Source organism: Bombina bombina, chromosome 4 (assembly GCF_027579735.1).
Source record: "Bombina bombina isolate aBomBom1 chromosome 4, aBomBom1.pri, whole genome shotgun sequence".
In the NCBI taxonomy this organism is placed as follows: domain Eukaryota; kingdom Metazoa; phylum Chordata; class Amphibia; order Anura; family Bombinatoridae; genus Bombina; species Bombina bombina.
Window position 1 is genome coordinate 1,193,451,701 of NC_069502.1, and position 19,652 is coordinate 1,193,471,352.

The 19,652-nt window shown below is 39.5% G+C and overlaps 1 protein-coding gene across 3 annotated transcripts in view; it reads right to left on the reverse strand.

Annotated features, from left to right (window-relative positions):
• DAAM2 (dishevelled associated activator of morphogenesis 2) overlaps positions 1-19,652 on the reverse strand; it is a 776,135-nt gene that overhangs the window by 196,477 nt on the left and 560,006 nt on the right. For all 3 annotated transcript variants that reach the window (XM_053712672.1, XM_053712673.1, XM_053712671.1), the window contains exons 12-15: positions 17,445-17,503; positions 8,480-8,664; positions 7,847-8,155; positions 475-582 (exon numbers count right to left, since the gene is read on the reverse strand). In XM_053712672.1, coding sequence (XP_053568647.1) covers positions 475-582; positions 7,847-8,155; positions 8,480-8,664; positions 17,445-17,503 — 661 coding nt within the window. The remainder of the gene's footprint in view (positions 1-474; positions 583-7,846; positions 8,156-8,479; positions 8,665-17,444; positions 17,504-19,652) is intronic.

A 19,652-nucleotide genomic window follows, 5' to 3' on the forward strand; every position in this document is an offset into this window, starting at 1 on the left:
CCGGCGTTAGTTTTTCGGGTCGTTACCGACAAAACTCCAAATCTAGCCGTTAGAGAAATATATTTGATAATAGAAGTAAATTAGAAAGTTTGTAAGATCTCTCTGAATCAGGAAAATTTACCTTTGATTTTACTGTCTCATTAATATTAAATTACTCAGCCGTCATGTTTTACTTTGGCTATGAATCTTGTACTTCCATAGATCCACATGAAAAGCCTCAGACATCATTGTGTTTTTTTTATAGTTTTAAATTTGTTTTAAAATGTTCTTAGTTATTGGAGTTGCTTTGAAATATTTTAGAATAAAAACCCACCAAGTTGTTATAAAAACATCCAATTTGAGTGTCCCTTTAAACCATCATCTCTAAGCACTACAGATACTAGTACTAGAACAGAAGTAATAGTCAGATACTCTGAGGCCATGCTAGTCATATTGCCCTAACCTCTGAGGTTTCACAAGCACTGTCAGTCGTACCTGGTGCCGCTGATATGCAGAGAACATTCTTTCAAACTCATCCAGGTCTAACATCTTGAAAGCACGAACATCATCAATGTCATTCCAGATAGTTCCATTGATTTTGTCCTAATAAAAACAAGAAGAAACATTAGACAAATGTATATAGAATACACACATGGCTGTAAGGAGTTTTATTTTAGAAGGTATTAGCAACGCAATATCAGGTGGTGAGATTTACAATTGAGCAAGATCTTTCTTGTGCAATCCCACCTCTGCTCTTAAGCAACCAGCTGTGTGACAGCATAGCTTGTCAATCACCCTGGCCTGATCTGTCAGGGATGGTTTGGGTAGGGTTGAGGTGTCTAGTATTCAACAGGACTGTCTAGTTTTCCAGTACAATCTTCACAAAAATACTGGACACTAAAAAGGGACATTGTTCACTAGATTTTTCTTTGCATAAATGTTTTGTAGATGATCCATTTATATAACCCATCTGGTAGTATTTTAATAAAAAATATATAGTTTTGCTTATTTTTTTTAAGAACATAGTGCTGATTTTCTGACTCCTAACCAAGCCCCACAGTGCCAGATGTATTCTGATGTCTACAGACTCCTGCAGGCTCCTGTTTATGTTATCTGTCTTTTCATATGCAGGGGAGGGTGCTCTTTTTATTTACCCAGCTCCTTATTACTGGGTGTCCCAGCCTAACCTCATCAACAGTGCTAAACTGGGAGCTTCTAAGTAAGTTTTTAAAAGGTTTTATACTGGATTTTTAGATCAGTGTTTGTACATTCTTCGTTATAGTAGTGTCCATTACATACAGTTATATGAAAATTGGTGTATACTGTCCCTTTCACTTTGTGTTAAATGTATAAGGCCTCCTACACCCTAATGCATTAGAAATATAGAGCAGAAAGGAGTGAGGGACAGACAAGAGGGTCAAATCTCTACTGTTTACATGGGTTATTAGCAATAAAAGAGGTACATTTATTGATTTCTATGTTACTGGCAGCCAAGGGTAAAATTACTGTTTAGTTGTGAACAATATACATGGTAGGATCAAGAGGGGAGTCTAATGTTGAGCTCTGCTGGGGCAACATTGTGTGACCCTACAGATCATTCTGCTCCAGTATGTTTTAAGAGGACGGCTGGGAACCTATTTTATATACCCTTCTTATGCTTTTATAAAGGCTTTTACTAAGCATTTGGGGTATGCTATATGATCCAGTTAGCAGGAGACTCATGAACTGAGCATACTCAGCCAGCCTTATGCAGTACACGTTAGTGCTACAAACTCAGTGAGTTTGTCATTTGGTCACATTTTGTTACTGATACACCATGAAAACTACTTAACATTACAAGGTCTCTTAGACAAAATAAAAGTTAAATAGGGAACAATAGTCTTACAAATAGAAATCTTTCAATTAGTGGGGCATTAAACTCAAAACTAAATTTTTATATGAAATGTTGAATTATGTGCTATAAGAAAAGCGTTGTAATGTACATTCATTATTTATCTTGCCTGTTTTATATCTAATTTTAGTCTGCAAATTGTGGTTTATACACTTCCCCTAGAGAGGCTGGAGGGCATCCTGTTGGATCAAAAACCTGACCTTGCAAAATACTACACAGTTACAGGAGCTCATTTACATACCTAACTGACCTCAGCAGAGGAAATAAGATAAACAATTACAAGCCTTTTCAGATGATGCCCCTGAACTGCAAAACAATGCAACCCATTTAGGGCTAGATTACAAGGAGAGCGCTAATTTATTGCGCACCTGTAAACAGGACGATTTGCCCGTTTACGGGCATGTGATAAATAACCAGCCATTACAAGTGGTTAGTTATTGCTACTGTGAGCTCGCAATTAGCACGCTCTCAATTAGTGCTCCGAAAATTAAAGGGACACTGAACCCAATTTTTTTCTTTCGTGATTCAGATAGAGCAGCAATTTTAAGCAACTTTCTAATTTACTCCAATTATCAAATTTTCGTCGTTCTCTTGCTATCTTTATTTGAAAAATAAGGCATCTAACCTTTTTTTCTTGGTTCAGACTCTGGACAGCACTTTTTTATTGGTGGATGAATTTATCCACCAATCACCAAAGACAACCCAGGTTGTTCACCAAAAATGGGCCGGCATCTAAACTTACATTCTTGCATTTCAAATAAAGATACCAAGAGAATAAAGAAAATTTGATAATAGGAGTAAATTAGGAAGTTGCCTAAAATTTCATGCTCTATCTGAATCATGAAAGAAAAAAATTGGGTTCAGTGTCCCTTTAACCAGAGATCAGATCTATAGTTAATTTTCAATTCGTGCCCCAATTGCCACAAATATACAATGTAGTGTAGTTATTAATAATACATTTTTTTAGCATTTTTATTATTTTTAAAAGTAACTGCAAGAAGCAGTATTTTGGGGTTAAAATTGGCGTCTATAGGGTGTTAGAAAAAACGGCACTGTAAAGTGCTTTGACATTGCGGTCTATACGGAACTGTGTTCCCAGTAAATACTGTATATATGCATATGCTTATTTAATGCACATATAAACACATAAATATACAGTATATGTATATATTCATATACACATATATTTAAATTTGCTGCCCATCGACTGTGCAACTTTCCCCTTCATTGTGCGTGCTCTTGTGAGCTCAAAGCTTCCGTGCAATGCACCTAACTTGTAATACCAGCACACATTTGCGTGCACTGGTATTACTGAGTGGAGCGAAATTATCACTCTCACGTAAGTTATATTTTGCGTTCCACTAGTAATCTGGCCCACATTTTGTAATTGCAGGGTTTAACACCTGGTATATACCTGGTATAGTTAAAAGAAAAAGTGTCACCCTTTAAATTTGCAGTAAGCATATTGCTGTGAAACAGTTTTGCGAAGGTCATCTGAATTATAAATCAATATTTCCTAGGAGGGGGTGGTGTATAAATATAGGTCAGATACTGAATGTGCATTCCCGTCTATTGACCTAACCAGCCTGGTATTTATATAAAACAATTACATTGTCTTTCAGAACCTATTGACCTAAACTGAGAAGTAACCTGAAATAGTTTTGGAACAGTAACTGGTGTTGATTTACTGCAGACAACTAACTGCAGCCAACAATTCTCCAAACCACACAAACCTCCAAAAATGTCACAGCCTTATCTAGCGCTAATCTCTTCTGAAAGAAAAGTTGTGTGGAGGAAAAGACTTCTGCTGTATATCACTGTGATATCAGTCCTGGGAGTACGTTGTGTCTATATGAAAATATAGCAATCTAAATAACTTGTATGTTTAGAAAAGCAGTTGTCCCTTTAACCTTAGTGCGGGAAATGAAAAGAAGATATTTATCAGAACATGACATGCTTCTACTTTTAAGTTACAGGCAGCATAAATACTATAAATACTTAGACATGTATATTCAGATTCATATGAATGTAAAATAAACCAGTTTTTATGTTTGTCACTTTCATCCATAAACAATAAATGAATGGTTATTTAAAGAAAAACAATGAACAAACCAATACAAGCAGCAAATAATGGGATTGTTAATGATGATAGAATCGTTCCTATAAGGGATTTTGTACAGGTAGGAAAAGTTTAATAACATCCAGTAATGTCTTTTCAGTTGATTGATTCCAAAATCAGCTATTAAAGTTACATGAAAACTATTTTTTTCTTCTTTCATGATTCTGATAGATCATGGAATTTTAAACTCCAATGTTTTTCTATTATCTAGTTTGTTTTGTTCTCTTGGTATCTTTTGTTGGAAAGGATACCTAGGTAGGCCTCAAGTTTTTGGCTCACCCATGTGCATTGCTGTTTCTTCAACAAAGGCTACCAAGAGAATTAAGTAAATTAGCTAATCAAACTAAATTGGAAAGTTGATTAAAATTGTATTTTCTATCTGAATGATAAATGAAAGATTTTGGGCTTCATATCCCTTTACGCATTCGAGCTTCACTTTTGTTCTTGATAATCCTGATCCTATTTAAAAAAAAATAATGTTGGTGCTGTTTTTCGCTTGTAGCAGTAGCACTAGCTTCTTTGCTCTAAAGGACGGTCCATATAAGAGATAGTGGACAACTGGATTTTTATTAACACTCAAATTCTGAACGACTCGATGAACAAATAGAGGGCAAATCAAAAATATTACAATTTTTCAGAAAACTATTTTTTTTCTGTGCATATGGCTGCAAATAAATAGTAAGTTAAAGCCAATCAGTAAAAAATAAAACAGTTGGTGGAATAATAATAATAGCAATAATAATCATCTAATGCAGAAATTATGTGCTCTAATTCAGAAAGGCATTAAAGTCTCAGCATCTGCTCCCAAAAGAAAAGGGACAATTTCGCCAAATATTTTCTGAAATTCAGTTAAGTTTTAAATGTGTATATAATTGTCAGTGTGGCTTGAAAGTTCATTATATTGTGCCAACTTCTTTATTCTGTTTAATATATCAAATAAAATAAAAATACAGATCATTTACTTTGTCACTTGTTGCTGACGGTGACATCATTTGGCCACACAGACACACATTTAAAATATTTTAATTGTTACAGGGAAAACATTGATGCAACTCAGCAATAACTAATTTCAGATGGGAAATGCAACACGTCTCTTCTACATGCTCATAGGTCTTGATAATATAAACGTTTATTCCTTAAGTATTGTGGACAAGGAAAAAAAATATGCAGTTTTCTATACCGAGAGGCTAAATTCAATATTAAAAGCGTCTTGAAATGATTGACTAACAATGTATTGCACATTCATTATTTATTTTGCTCACATTTTCCTGTAATTTCCCTCAGAAAAGTTTGTCTTTAAACTACCACTAGTGTCTTTGATTAGCACTTAACCATACTGATAACCAACACAGACCTTACAGATGTGTGACAAAGCAAATCAATATAAAGGACCCTCAAACCAATAAAAATCCGTTTGTGTGCGGAAAACAAAAAATATAACTATTGTGAATGTATCTGATTATTGTACCGAATATGTATCTGACCATGGTATAATATTATGTAGCCCTACATCGTCTTACAGATTCCCACTGTCCTAAACTACAGTGTAATAATATTTAAAACAGCATTTAATTTACATAAGCCACTTGTAGCGTTTATCAGTAATAAACAATATCAATCCTTGTTTTAAATGAAACCACTTAAGGGGACATTAAACACTTTGAGATGATACTATAAAATGATAAATAATAAATAGTATATATAAAAAAAATCTGCAATATACTTGAATTATTTATTTTGTTCCCTTTTCCTGTATTTCCATTGTCAGCTTTTCAGTTCCTGTTAGAAATGAAAGTGCAGAACACTGTTATATCCCACACAGTCATTGGCTGCACATTATAGTGACCTATTTATAACTTTTTCTAATTTGCCACAGCAGAGAAGGTAACCTAAGTTACAACATGGCAGCCCCCAATGTTTTATAGATATTAAAACTTTAAACTTTATCACTATTTAAACAGCTGAAAAAATACATCTACCTGTTTTTCTAATCTTTTCTTTGACTGCATCATTCTATCTAGCTTTTATTTAGTGTTTAATGTCCCTTTAAACTTTCATATAATTATACCATTATACTATTATATCTGAGATGATATAAGTTGTTACTTGACAGCAAACCTAACCAATGGCGGGTGGATTATGACATGACAGCCACACCCACTGATAGAACACAAACAAAAGCGGCAACATTATTAGTATCTAAACTCAACTAGATGTAAAAATCCTAAGTAAACCCTCAGAACATACTACAGTACTAAAAACACTCTCCAAATACTTAAAACTGTATTAGTGATCACTTTTTTAATATTTGCTTTATCAAACCAAAGTGAACTTAAGAGTTTTTAATGGATTTGTAGTAATTGTATAACTGCAGAACTCTGAAGATTGAGTTACTGACAAGATAGAGTTAAAGGGACACTTAAGTAAAAATTTAACTTTTATGATTCAGATAGAGCAGCAGTTTTAAGAGACTTTATCATTTATTTTTGTATATTAACACTTTTTAAGGCACCAGCTCCTACTGAGTATGTGCTTAAGTTCATAGGTTATACATATACTAGTCTGTGATTGGCTGATACCTGTCACATGATACAGGGGGCCGACAAATGGGGGTAAAAAAATAATTTGTCCGAAAAAAAATCTACTTCTTATTTGAAATTGAAAGTTAGTTTTATTGCATTGTCTTTTTATTATGCACATGTTAATTGTGCCATTATACTGTATTTAGTGATCCTTTAAGTGCTGATCTCTGTGTTTCTGATAGGATAAAATAGATCAGTTGTGAGAAACAAATACAGCAATTGTATATTTATTTACGAATAGACTGAAGTGAATGCTCTTTTTGTAGCCTAGCAATGCCCCTGCCTACAATATCCCAAGAGGTTCAAGCAACCTTCCTGAAATTCCTGTAATGGATAATCAGAATATTTATTCAGTGCAAAATCTTAAGTAGCAGTTTAAATGGGGGCACTGAGGTTTGGGTCACATGGCCATGGGCGGCTAACCTGTATGGAAGTGTTAGATAAGTGTGATAAACAAAAGACCACTAAAGCTCCATCTTCTCTTGTCTCCCTCTCTACAATATGTTCAACCAAACCTTATTTTTTTTCTGCCAAACTCCTATTCCTACAAGGCGTTAGCGACACACTTGAAAACTTATCTGATTGGTTTTGCTTTCTGTCCTTCATGGATACACGGCCCAATCAGATAATGCAAAAATGGCCAAGGGCAGATACGCTCCAGAGCACTCTGTTCTAATCCGAGCCTCGGGCACCGCAACCGCCTCTGGGAACCTAACCATGGGTTCCATCCCCCACTACTGTGCTTTTGCTGGTTTTCGGACAGAATACGGGTTAAAGCACTTTGTGAGGGGATGGGACCCAGAGGCGGTTGCGGCACCCGAGGCACTGATTAGAACAGAGCGCTCTGGAGCGTATCTACCATCGGCCATTTTTGCATTATCTGATTGGTCCGTGTGTCCGTGAGGGACAGGAAGCACGACCAATCGTATAATGTTGCAAGTGTGTCGCTAATGCCTAGACTATTCCTTACACATCACTACCTCATCCAGTGCACCTGTGTCAACCCACCATTAGTTGATAAAATTCTAACACACTATCTTTGATAGCACTGTACTTTCCTATCTCCCTGCTCTTGTCTGCAAATATTCTTCAAATACCCTATGTTCTTTCCAATACCTATTTCTTTCCTTCTCTCTTCCTATCTTATAAAATTAAATAAAAATACAAAAATCAAATGTTTATTATGTTGCTTTTAATACGTTTTATTAAATGAGTACAGTTTAAGGTTGAGCCAATTCATTGCAAAAACGTATTTGTCATTGAGAATCACATTACCTCATTTAGTTTGGACCAGTTGAAGGACTTCAAAGGATTTGATGGCTGAGGAATTGACTTCTTTCTCAAATTTGTGCCACAGCTAAAAGAGTTGAGTGGAGGTGCCTGGATGCCCATGCTGAAGAAAGGAGGTGCCCCAGGTGGGGGTGGTGGTCCTCCCGGGGGTGGTGGAGGAGGAGGTGGCGGAGGAAAGCAGGAGAAGGGTTGGGGAGGGGGTGGGGGTGGTAAACTCTCAGAAAGTGATGGAAGAACCAAGGGACCTCCTGGAGGCGGGGGAGGGGGAGGTGGGAAGGATATTGTTCCACCATTCTAGAATAAACAGGAAAACATAAGTTCACATAAAACATATTAAGAAAATTCAGATGTGTGAATGCTGTAGACAATGTAATGAAATAAATAATCTGACAATGACCCATGATAGTGCCTCTATATCTGCTCAAAAAGTGTTTCAAATAATGGATCCAAAGTAGTGGATCAAACTATTAATGTCCTTTTTATATTTTATAGATCATTTCACTTTTAAGGAACAAAATAATGTAATAATAATGTTCTCCGAGTTAGAACATTTTATTATTGTACAAATACTTGTGTGTACTTAGTGTACAAATCTTGCATGGGACTTTCAGACCGTACCGTGAGCTCATTTAACTGGGACATCAAGTCCACCATCTGATCCCGGGCCTGGCGAAGTTCTGCTGATTCTTTTTGCAGCTTGTCCTTCATTTTATTTAAGGTCTTCATCATTTCTTCCTTTTCTTGTGTCTTTGTCTCACATTCTCTTTCTTTCTTCTCCAATCGACAGGAGAGTTCCGTATGCTCTGCAAATGGGGAATTGATCATTAAATCATCCCTAAGTTACATAAATAAACAGTGTAAATTAGATTACATATGAAAAACAGAACAATATCTGGCTTCCAAATCACTTTTTGCTTTGTGGTCTCTCATTTCAAATCTTAGAGAGCTTGCACAATCACCTAACACTAGTTGTCTACATACACTGGCACCAAGACCACATTACAGTTTAATTATAATAATCCAGAGAGTTACAGGTCTCTTAACAAAAACAGTCAATTTTACAAACTGACCAATGAGTAGAGATACTATAGACAAGTAATAATGTTGCTTTTTAATGAAAGTACTGACTTGATCATGACTTGAACGTTATTGAATTCTCTCTTTATTATACAATTCTGCTGTACGTAATAGACCATACACTACAGATAAGTCCTCAAAATGCAATTAGATTATAATCATATTTTTAGTTAAAAATTACAAAGGACGTTAGTTACTAATAATTGATTTAACTGTATCTATTGCTCAGATTTGCAAATTCAGATGTAATTATTTAGGGCTAGATTTCGAGAGGAGGGCTATTTATTGCTCCTTCTCGTGCGTTAACTTCGTTAGAAATAAGATTTTTGCGTGCATAGGGTAGCACACATATTACAAGTTGAAAGTAAAAAGTTTTTGAACGAGTGATAATCCAACGCGCGCAGAAAGCCGAACTTTTAAAATAGTGAATAATTTATGCCCCCATAGACTTCAATGGAGCGAAAAAAGTTGGGGAAAAAAAACAAAAAATCTTACTTGCAGACAAATAAGATCTCAAGTGCACTAACATGACATGAAATATTAATGTTTCACATTCCAATGTTCTTCACATAGAAGAATATGTTATATTTATGTGTGTATATATATATATATATATATACAGTATATATATATGATGTTTTTGTTAAAATATATATCTATACGTATAAATCTATATGGTTATATATAGGTACAGACATATACAGATGTAAATATACGTAGGAATATCTATTTAAAAATACTTTGAACATTCCCCTAAGTGAAGAACATTGGAATGCGGAATATTTACAGTAAATACATAGTTAAACACTTTATTAAATATGAATATTTACATATTATCAGCTACTTGACTGCAAAGAGCTCCAATGCACATATATATATATATATATATATATATATATATATATATATATATATATACAGTATATATATATATATATATATATATATATAAATACATACTGTATATACACACATATAAATACATATGTACACACACCCACACAGATATATATATATACATGCATATTAAGACGCGAAACGCGTAAGATAGGAGCTTACCTGTGTCTGACGATAAGCCTGCTCCTAATAAATACCTTATTTCATCTACCTTGAAGACTCTGCATTCCTTTTTCCTCTTTTCATATATATATATATATATATATATATATATATATATATATACTGTATATATGTATCTCTATGTAAAAAGTCCTTTGCATGCCTTTTTTTCACCTGAACACCTCATATCTTAGCCCTTAAAACTTTTTTATGCATTTTTTAAAATCCTTTTTATTATACAGTGCTATTATGAGTGTAACTGTGTTTTTGATGTGTTTTGTGCAACTTTTTTGACTCTCGTAACAGTTAGCCACGCTATCCCGATGAGTGTTAAATTAAATCGAGCTCAAGCGAACGTGTTTACTTTCAACTTGTAATATTTTCTACTTCCGACGTTCAAAGAGCCACGTTAAACCCCTTTTCAATTTGCCACGCAACAGTTAGAGCTCCACTTGTAATCTAGCCTTTAATAAGAGCATGATAAATTACAGATGACTGTTTTCTGCTGAGTTGCGGGTTTGGGGTGGCTACGTGTGGCCCTAAGAACATGGCTTTGGTGACCCTGTTCTATGTGGTCTCATTGCCTTTTTCTTCTGACAAGGTGATCACGTAATAACACTGCTAATGTAGAGAGCAGCCCATAATGATCCCATATGGAAGCATTTGACGTTGGAACATTGTCAGGAAGGATGTTATAAATGCCTGCTGTTCCGCATTAGGTCTCTATTACATGAAGGTAAATGAATTTATTGAGCTTGAAAGAAATTAATGTAACTGGTTTCATAGAAACATCATTTTCAGATGCAGATAAAAAACAGACATCCTATCACATCTGCCCATATTTCTTTGTGAAGTGCAAGTTTAATTAATCTTCTAAATAGCTTTATACAGAATCTAGGCATTCTTCAATTCCCTTATAGTATTTGTCTCTAGAAACTACATTGCACCAAACCCCCTTTTTGTACAAAAAGTAATTGGCCCTTTATATAGCAACATAATAGAATGTATTTATATTAAACAGATGGTGTAATTGCAAGACAGCCCCCCTAAAAAAAAATATACAAAGAGTATTGCTATCAGCACACAGACGGATCACAGTTAACAGCGCACATGACAGAGAGAGCACAGCTAACAGCGCACATAACAGAGAGATTACAGCTAACAGCGCACATGAAAGAGAGAGCACAGCTAACAGCGCACATAACAGAGGGGGCACAGTGAAAAGCACACATAACAGAGGGAGCACAGCTAACAGCACACATAACAGAAGGAGCACAGCTAACAGCACACATAACAGAGGGAGCACAGCTAACAGCACACATAACAGAAGGAGCACAGCTAACAGCACACATAACAGAGAGAGCACAGTTAACAGCACACATAACAGAGGGAGCACAGCTAACAGCACACATAACAGAGAGAGCACAGCTAACAGCGCACATAACAGAGAGATTACAGCTAACAGCGCACATGAAAGAGAGAGCACAGCTAACAGCGCACATAACAGAAGGGGCACAGTGAAAAGCACACATAACAGAGGGAGCACAGCTAACAGCACACATAACAGAAGGAGCACAGCTAACAGCACACATAACAGAGGGAGCACAGCTAACAGCACACATAACAGAAGGAGCACAGCTAACAGCACACATAACAGAGAGAGCACAGTTAACAGCACACATAACAGAGGGAGCACAGCTAACAGCACACATAACAGAGAGAGCACACCTAACAGCACACATAACAGAGAGAGCACAGCTAACAGCACACATAACAGAGGGAGCACAGCTAACAGCACACATAACAAAGAGAGCACAGCTAACAGCGCACATAACAGAAGGAGCACAGCTAACAGCACACATAACAGAGAGAGCACAGTTAACAGCACACATAACAGAGGGAGCACAGCTAACAGCACACATAACAGAGAGAGCACACCTAACAGCACACATAACAGAGAGAGCACAGCTAACAGCACACATAACAGAGGGAGCACAGCTAACAGCACACATAACAAAGAGAGCACAGCTAACAGCGCACATAACAGAGGGAGCACAACTAACAGCGCACATAACAGAGGAAGCACAGCTAACAGCACACATAACAGAGGGGGCACAGATAACAGCACACATAACAGAGAGAGCACAGCTAACAGCACACATAACAGAGAGAGCACAGCTAACAGCGCACATAACAGAGGGAGCACAGCTAACAGCACATATAACAGAAGGAGCACAGCTAACAGCACACATAACAGAGGGAGCACAGCTAACAGCACACATAACAGAGGGGGCACAGCTAACCGCACACATAACAGAGAGAGCACAGCTAACAGCACACATAACAGAGAGAGCACAGCTAACAGCACACATAACAGAGGGAGCACAGCTAACAGCACACATAACAGAGAGAGCACAGCTAACAGCACACATAACAGAGAGAGCACAGCTAACAGCACACATAACAGAGAGAGCACAGCTAACAGCACACATAACAGAGGGAGCACAGCTAACAGCACACATAACAGAGGGGGCACAGCTAACAGCACACATAACAGAGAGAGCACAGCTAACAGCACACATAACAGAGAGAGCACAGTTAACAGCACACATAACAGAGGGAGCACAGCTAACAGCACACATAACAGAGGGAGCACAGCTAACAGCACACATAACAGAGAGAGCACAGCTAACAGCACACATAACAGAGGGAGCACAGCTAACAGCGCACATAACAGAGGAAGCACAGCTAACAGCACACATAACAGAGGGGGCACAGATAACAGCACACATAACAGAGAGAGCACAGCTAACAGCACACATAAGAGAGAGAGCACAGCTAACAGCGCACATAACAGAGGGAGCACAGCTAACATCACATATAACAGAAGGAGCACAGCTAACAGCACACATAACAGAGGGAGCACAGCTAACAGCACACATAACAGAGGGGGCACAGCTAACCGCACACATAACAGAGAGAGCACAGCTAACAGCACACATAACAGAGAGAGCACAGCTAACAGCACACATAACAGAGGGAGAACAGCTAACAGCACACATAACAGAGAGAGCACAGCTAACAGCGCACATAACAGAGAGAGCACAGCTAACAACACACATAACAGAGAGAGCACAGCTAACAGCACACATAACAGAGGGAGCACAGCTAACAGCACACATAACAGAGGGGGCACAGCTAACAGCACACATAACAGAGAGAGCAGAGCTAACAGCACACATAACAGAGAGAGCACAGTTAACAACACATATAACAGAGGGAGCACAGCTAACAGCACACATAACAGAGGGAGCACAGCTAACAGCACACAAAACAGAGAGAGCACAGCTAACAGCACACATAACAGAGGGAGCACAGCTAACAGCACACATAACAGAGAGAGCACAGCTAACAGCGCACATAACAGAGGGAGCACAGCTAACAGCGCACATAACAGAGGGAGCACAGCTAACAGCACACATAACAGAGGGGGCACAGATAACAGCACACATAACAGAGAGAGCACAGCTAACAGCACACATAACAGAGAGAGCACAGCTAACAGCGCACATAACAGAGGGAGCACAGCTAACAGCACATATAACAGAAGGAGCATAGCTAACAGCACACATAACAGAGGGAGCACAGCTAACAGCACACATAACAGAGGGGGCACAGCTAACAGCACACATAACAGAGAGAGCACAGCTAACAGCACACATAACAGAGAGAGCACAGCTAACAGCACACATAACAGAGAGAGCACAGCTAACAGCACACATAACAGAGGGAGCACAGCTAACAGCACACATAACCGAGAGAGCACAGCTAACAGCACACATAACAGAGAGAGCACAGCTAACAGCACACATAACAGAGAGAGCACAGCTAACAGCACACATAATAGAGGGAGCACAGCTAACAGCACACATAACAGAGGGGGCACAGCTAACAGCACACATAACAGAGAGAGCACAGCTAACAGCACACATAACAGAGAGAGCACAGCTAACAGCACACATAACAGAGAGAGCACAGCTAACAGCACACATAACAAAGAGCACAGCTAACAGCACACATAACAGAGAGAGCACAGTTAACAGCACACATAACAGAGGGAGCACAGCTAACAGCACACATAACAGAGGGAGCACAGCTAACAGCACACATAACAGAGAGAGCACAGCTAACAGCACACATAACAGAGGGAGCACAGCTAACAGCGCACATAACAGAGGAAGCACAGCTAACAGCACACATAACAGAGGGGGCACAGATAACAGCACACATAACAGAGAGAGCACAGCTAACAGCACACATAAGAGAGAGAGCACAGCTAACAGCGCACATAACAGAGGGAGCACAGCTAACATCACATATAACAGAAGGAGCACAGCTAACAGCACACATAACAGAGGGAGCACAGCTAACAGCACACATAACAGAGGGGGCACAGCTAACCGCACACATAACAGAGAGAGCACAGCTAACAGCACACATAACAGAGAGAGCACAGCTAACAGCACACATAACAGAGGGAGAACAGCTAACAGCACACATAACAGAGAGAGCACAGCTAACAGCGCACATAACAGAGAGAGCACAGCTAACAACACACATAACAGAGAGAGCACAGCTAACAGCACACATAACAGAGGGAGCACAGCTAACAGCACACATAACAGAGGGGGCACAGCTAACAGCACACATAACAGAGAGAGCAGAGCTAACAGCACACATAACAGAGAGAGCACAGTTAACAACACATATAACAGAGGGAGCACAGCTAACAGCACACATAACAGAGGGAGCACAGCTAACAGCACACAAAACAGAGAGAGCACAGCTAACAGCACACATAACAGAGGGAGCACAGCTAACAGCACACATAACAGAGAGAGCACAGCTAACAGCGCACATAACAGAGGGAGCACAGCTAACAGCGCACATAACAGAGGGAGCACAGCTAACAGCACACATAACAGAGGGGGCACAGATAACAGCACACATAACAGAGAGAGCACAGCTAACAGCACACATAACAGAGAGAGCACAGCTAACAGCGCACATAACAGAGGGAGCACAGCTAACAGCACATATAACAGAAGGAGCATAGCTAACAGCACACATAACAGAGGGAGCACAGCTAACAGCACACATAACAGAGGGGGCACAGCTAACCGCACACATAACAGAGAGAGCACAGCTAACAGCACACATAACAGAGAGAGCACAGCTAACAGCACACATAACAGAGAGAGCACAGCTAACAGCACACATAACAGAGGGAGCACAGCTAACAGCACACATAACCGAGAGAGCACAGCTAACAGCACACATAACAGAGAGAGCACAGCTAACAGCACACATAACAGAGAGAGCACAGCTAACAGCACACATAATAGAGGGAGCACAGCTAACAGCACACATAACAGAGGGGGCACAGCTAACAGCACACATAACAGAGAGAGCACAGCTAACAGCACACATAACAGAGAGAGCACAGCTAACAGCACACATAACAGAGAGAGCACAGCTAACAGCACACATAACAAAGAGCACAGCTAACAGCACACATAACAGAGAGAGCACAGCTAACAGCACACATAACAGAGAGAGCACAGCTAACAGCACACATAACAGAGAGAGCACATCTAACAGCACACATAACAGAGAGAGCACAGCTAACAGCACACATAACAGAGAGAGCACAGCTAACAGCACACATAACAGAGAGAGCACAGCTAATAGCACACATAACAGAGGGAGCACAGCTAACAGCGCACATGTCAGAGAGCACAGCTAACAGCACACATAACAGAGAGAGCACAGCTAACAGCGCACATAACAGAGAGAGCACAGCTAACAGCGCACATAACAGAGAGAGCACAGCTAACAGCACACATAACAGAGATAGCACAGCTAACAGCACACATAACAGAGATAGCACAGCTAACAGCACACATAACAGAGAGAGCACAGCTAACAGCGCACATAACAGAGAGAGCACAGCTAACAGCACACATAACAGAGAGAGCACAGCTAACAGCACACATAACAGAGAGAGCACATCTAACAGCACACATAACAGAGAGAGCACAGCTAACAGCACACATAACAGACAGAGCACAGCTAACAGCACACATAACAGAGAGAGCACAGCTAACAGCACACATAACAGAGGGAGCACAGCTAACAGCGCACATGTCAGAGAGAGCACAGCTAACAGCACACATAACAGAGAGAGCACAGCTAACAGCGCACATAACAGAGAGAGCACAGCTAACAGCACACATAACAGAGAGAGCACAGCTAACAGCACACATAACAGAGAGAGCACAGCTAACAGCACACATAACAGAGAGAGCACAGCTAACAGCACACATAACAGAGAGAGCACAGCTAACAGCACACATAACAGAGAGAGCACATCTAACAGCACACATAACAGAGAGAGCACAGCTAACAGCACACATAACAGAGAAAGCACAGCTAACAGCACACATAACAGAGAGAGCACAGCTAACAGCACACATAACAGAGAGAGCACAGCTAACAGCACACATAACAGAGGGAGCACAGCTAACAGCGCACATGTCAGAGAGTGCACAGCTAACAGCACACATAACAGAGAGAGCACAGCTAACAGCGCACATAACAGAGATAGCACAGCTAACAGCACACATAACAGAGAGAGCACAGCTAACAGCGCACATAACAGAGAGAGCACAGCTAACAGCACACATAACAGAGAGAGCACAGCTAACAGCGCACATGTCAGAGAGAGCACAGCTAACAGCACACATAACAGAGAGAGCACAGCTAACAGCACACATAACAGAGAGAGCACAGCTAACAGTACACATAACAGAGAGAGCACAGCTAACAGCACACAAAACAAAGAGAGCACAGCTAACAGCGCACATGTCAGAGAGAGCACAGCTAACAGCGCACATGACAGAGAGAGCACAGCTAACAGCACACATAACAGAGGGGGCACAGCTAACAGCACACATAACAGAGAGAGCACAGCTAACAGCGCACATAACAGAGGGAGCACAGCTAACAGCACACATAACAGAGAGAGCACAGCTAACAGCGCACATGTCAGAGAGAGCACAGCTAACAGCGCACATAACAGAGGGGGCACAGCTAACAGCACACATAACAGAGAGAGCACAGCTAACAGCGCACATGTCAGAGAGAGCACAGCTAACAGCGCACATGTCAGAGAGAGCACAGCTAACAGTGTGCATGGTAGAGAAAGCACAAGACATAAGGAGCAAACCAAATAGTTACTGACAGAGATACTGACTGCCATCAAGTATTTACAGCTCAAAAAATAAAAACCATAGAAAAGCTCACTAACGCTGCCTTTTATCTGTCCCCCCAGCTACACACACAAGTGATCCCACACGTGTATAAGGAACGATATCACCTCACGTACCTTTTCTGAATTTCTCTGCTTGTTCTCGCCACAGTTTCACCTCATTTTCATTTACTAACCTACAAACAAAAGGATGCAAGTCACTGTCACAACTCAAGATTAAACGTTCTGATGTCAAGTGATTATTGATGCATTTCATACGGTCACAAATATTAATGGGGCATTGAACAAAGTTCATATAGAAAACATGACAAATTACACTTCAACCACAAACCAAGCTAAAACTTAGATTACGAGTTTTGCACTAAATAGGGTGCGAAAAGAGCGCAACAAAAGTTTCGTTATTTCACCCTCCATAGCGCTGCCATTACGAGTTACTAAAAAGCCTCCTTGTGCGTGCGATATATGTATATGGTGGCGTTGAGCTCCATACCGTACAAAAGCCAAGGGCTGATTTGATGTGCTTGTGCACCCTTTCCCCCACATCAATGGGGAGAGAGTGTTGGAAAAAAAAACTAACACCTGAAGCGTGGAATGAAAAATTTCCATAACGCAACCCCATTGATGTCTATGGGGGAAAAAAGTTACGTTTAAACCTAACACCCTAACATAAACCCCAAGTCTAAACACCCCTAATCTGCCGCCTTCGACATCACCAACACCTAATTAAAGTTATTAACCCCTAATCTGCCGCTCCCAACATCGCTGCCACTAATAAAAGTTATTAACCCCTATTCCGCCGCCCAACGACATCGCCGCCACAATAATAAAGTTATTAACCTCTAAACCTCCGGCCTCCCACATCTCCGCCACTAAATAAACCTATTAACCCCTAAACCGCCAGCCCACCACATCGCAAAACACTAAATTAAACAATTAACCCATAAACCTAACACCCCCATAACTTTAAATTAAAATTACAATATAACTATATTTAAATAAATAAAAACTTACCTGTGAAATAAATATAAACCTAACATTAAACTATAAATTAACCTAACCTTACTATTCTAATAAAATTTAAAAAAATTACCAATTAAAATATCTAAATTACAAATTTAAAAATCCTAACACTATGAAAAAAATTTAAAAAATCTAAATTACAACTGAAAACAAAACAAAAGTTTACCAAAAATAAACACGATGATCACGAAAAATAAAAAACACTAAGATTACAAAAAATAAACGAAATTATCAAAAATAAAAACAATTACACTTAATCTAATAGCTCTATAAAAATAAAAAGCCCCCCCCCCCCCCCCAAATAAAAACACTGTCTAGCCCAGTGATTTTTAACCTTTTTTTTGCCATGGCACACTTTTTTACATTAAAAAATCCTGTGGCACACCACCATCCCAAAATTTTAAAAAAATCACACATTGTAGCCTAATACAGCATATATATACACATACACACAAACACACACATACTGTATGTATTGTGCTGTTATGCCATGCCTCCTACAAACTACCCCTGCACTGGGAGTAAAAAACAAGCAAAGTTTAAAAAATATGTCACACTGTTGTCAGTCTGCCGTGGCACACCTGAGGATCTCTCACGGCACACTAGTGTGCCACGGCACACTGGTTGAAAAACACTGGTCTAGCCTACAATAAACTACCAATACCCATAAAAGGGCCTTTTGTAGGGCATTACCCTAAAGAAATCAGCTCTTTTACCTGTAAAAAAAATACAAAGTCCTCCCAACAGTAAAACCCACCACCAAACCAACCCCCGAAAATAAAAAACCTTTCACTAAAAAAAAAATAAGCCACCCATTGCCCCTAAATGGGGCATTTGTATGGGTATTCCCCCTAAAAGGGCGTTTAGTTCTTTTTCGAACCCCAGACCCCTAATTTAAAAAAACAACAACCCAATTTAAAAAAAACAAAAAAAAAACTAACACTAACCCCAGAAGATCTACTCACTGTTTCTGAAGTCCGGACATCCATCTCCATCCAGGCGATGAGGTCTTCATCCATCCCGGGGACATTTTTCTATCTTCATCCCGGCGTGCGGAGCATCCTGGAACCCGAAGACATCCTGCGCGGAGCGTCCTCTTCATACTGTCGCCGCCGTACACTGACGTTGAATGCAAGGTAGCTGTTTTAAAATGGCATACCTTTCATTCCTATTGGCTGATTTGATTCTTCAAATCAGCCAATAGGATGAGAGCCAAAGACATCCTCCGCGGAGCGTCCTCTTCATACGCTCGCCACCTTACACGGAAGTTGAATGCAAGAAAGCTGTTTCAAAATGGCGTACCTT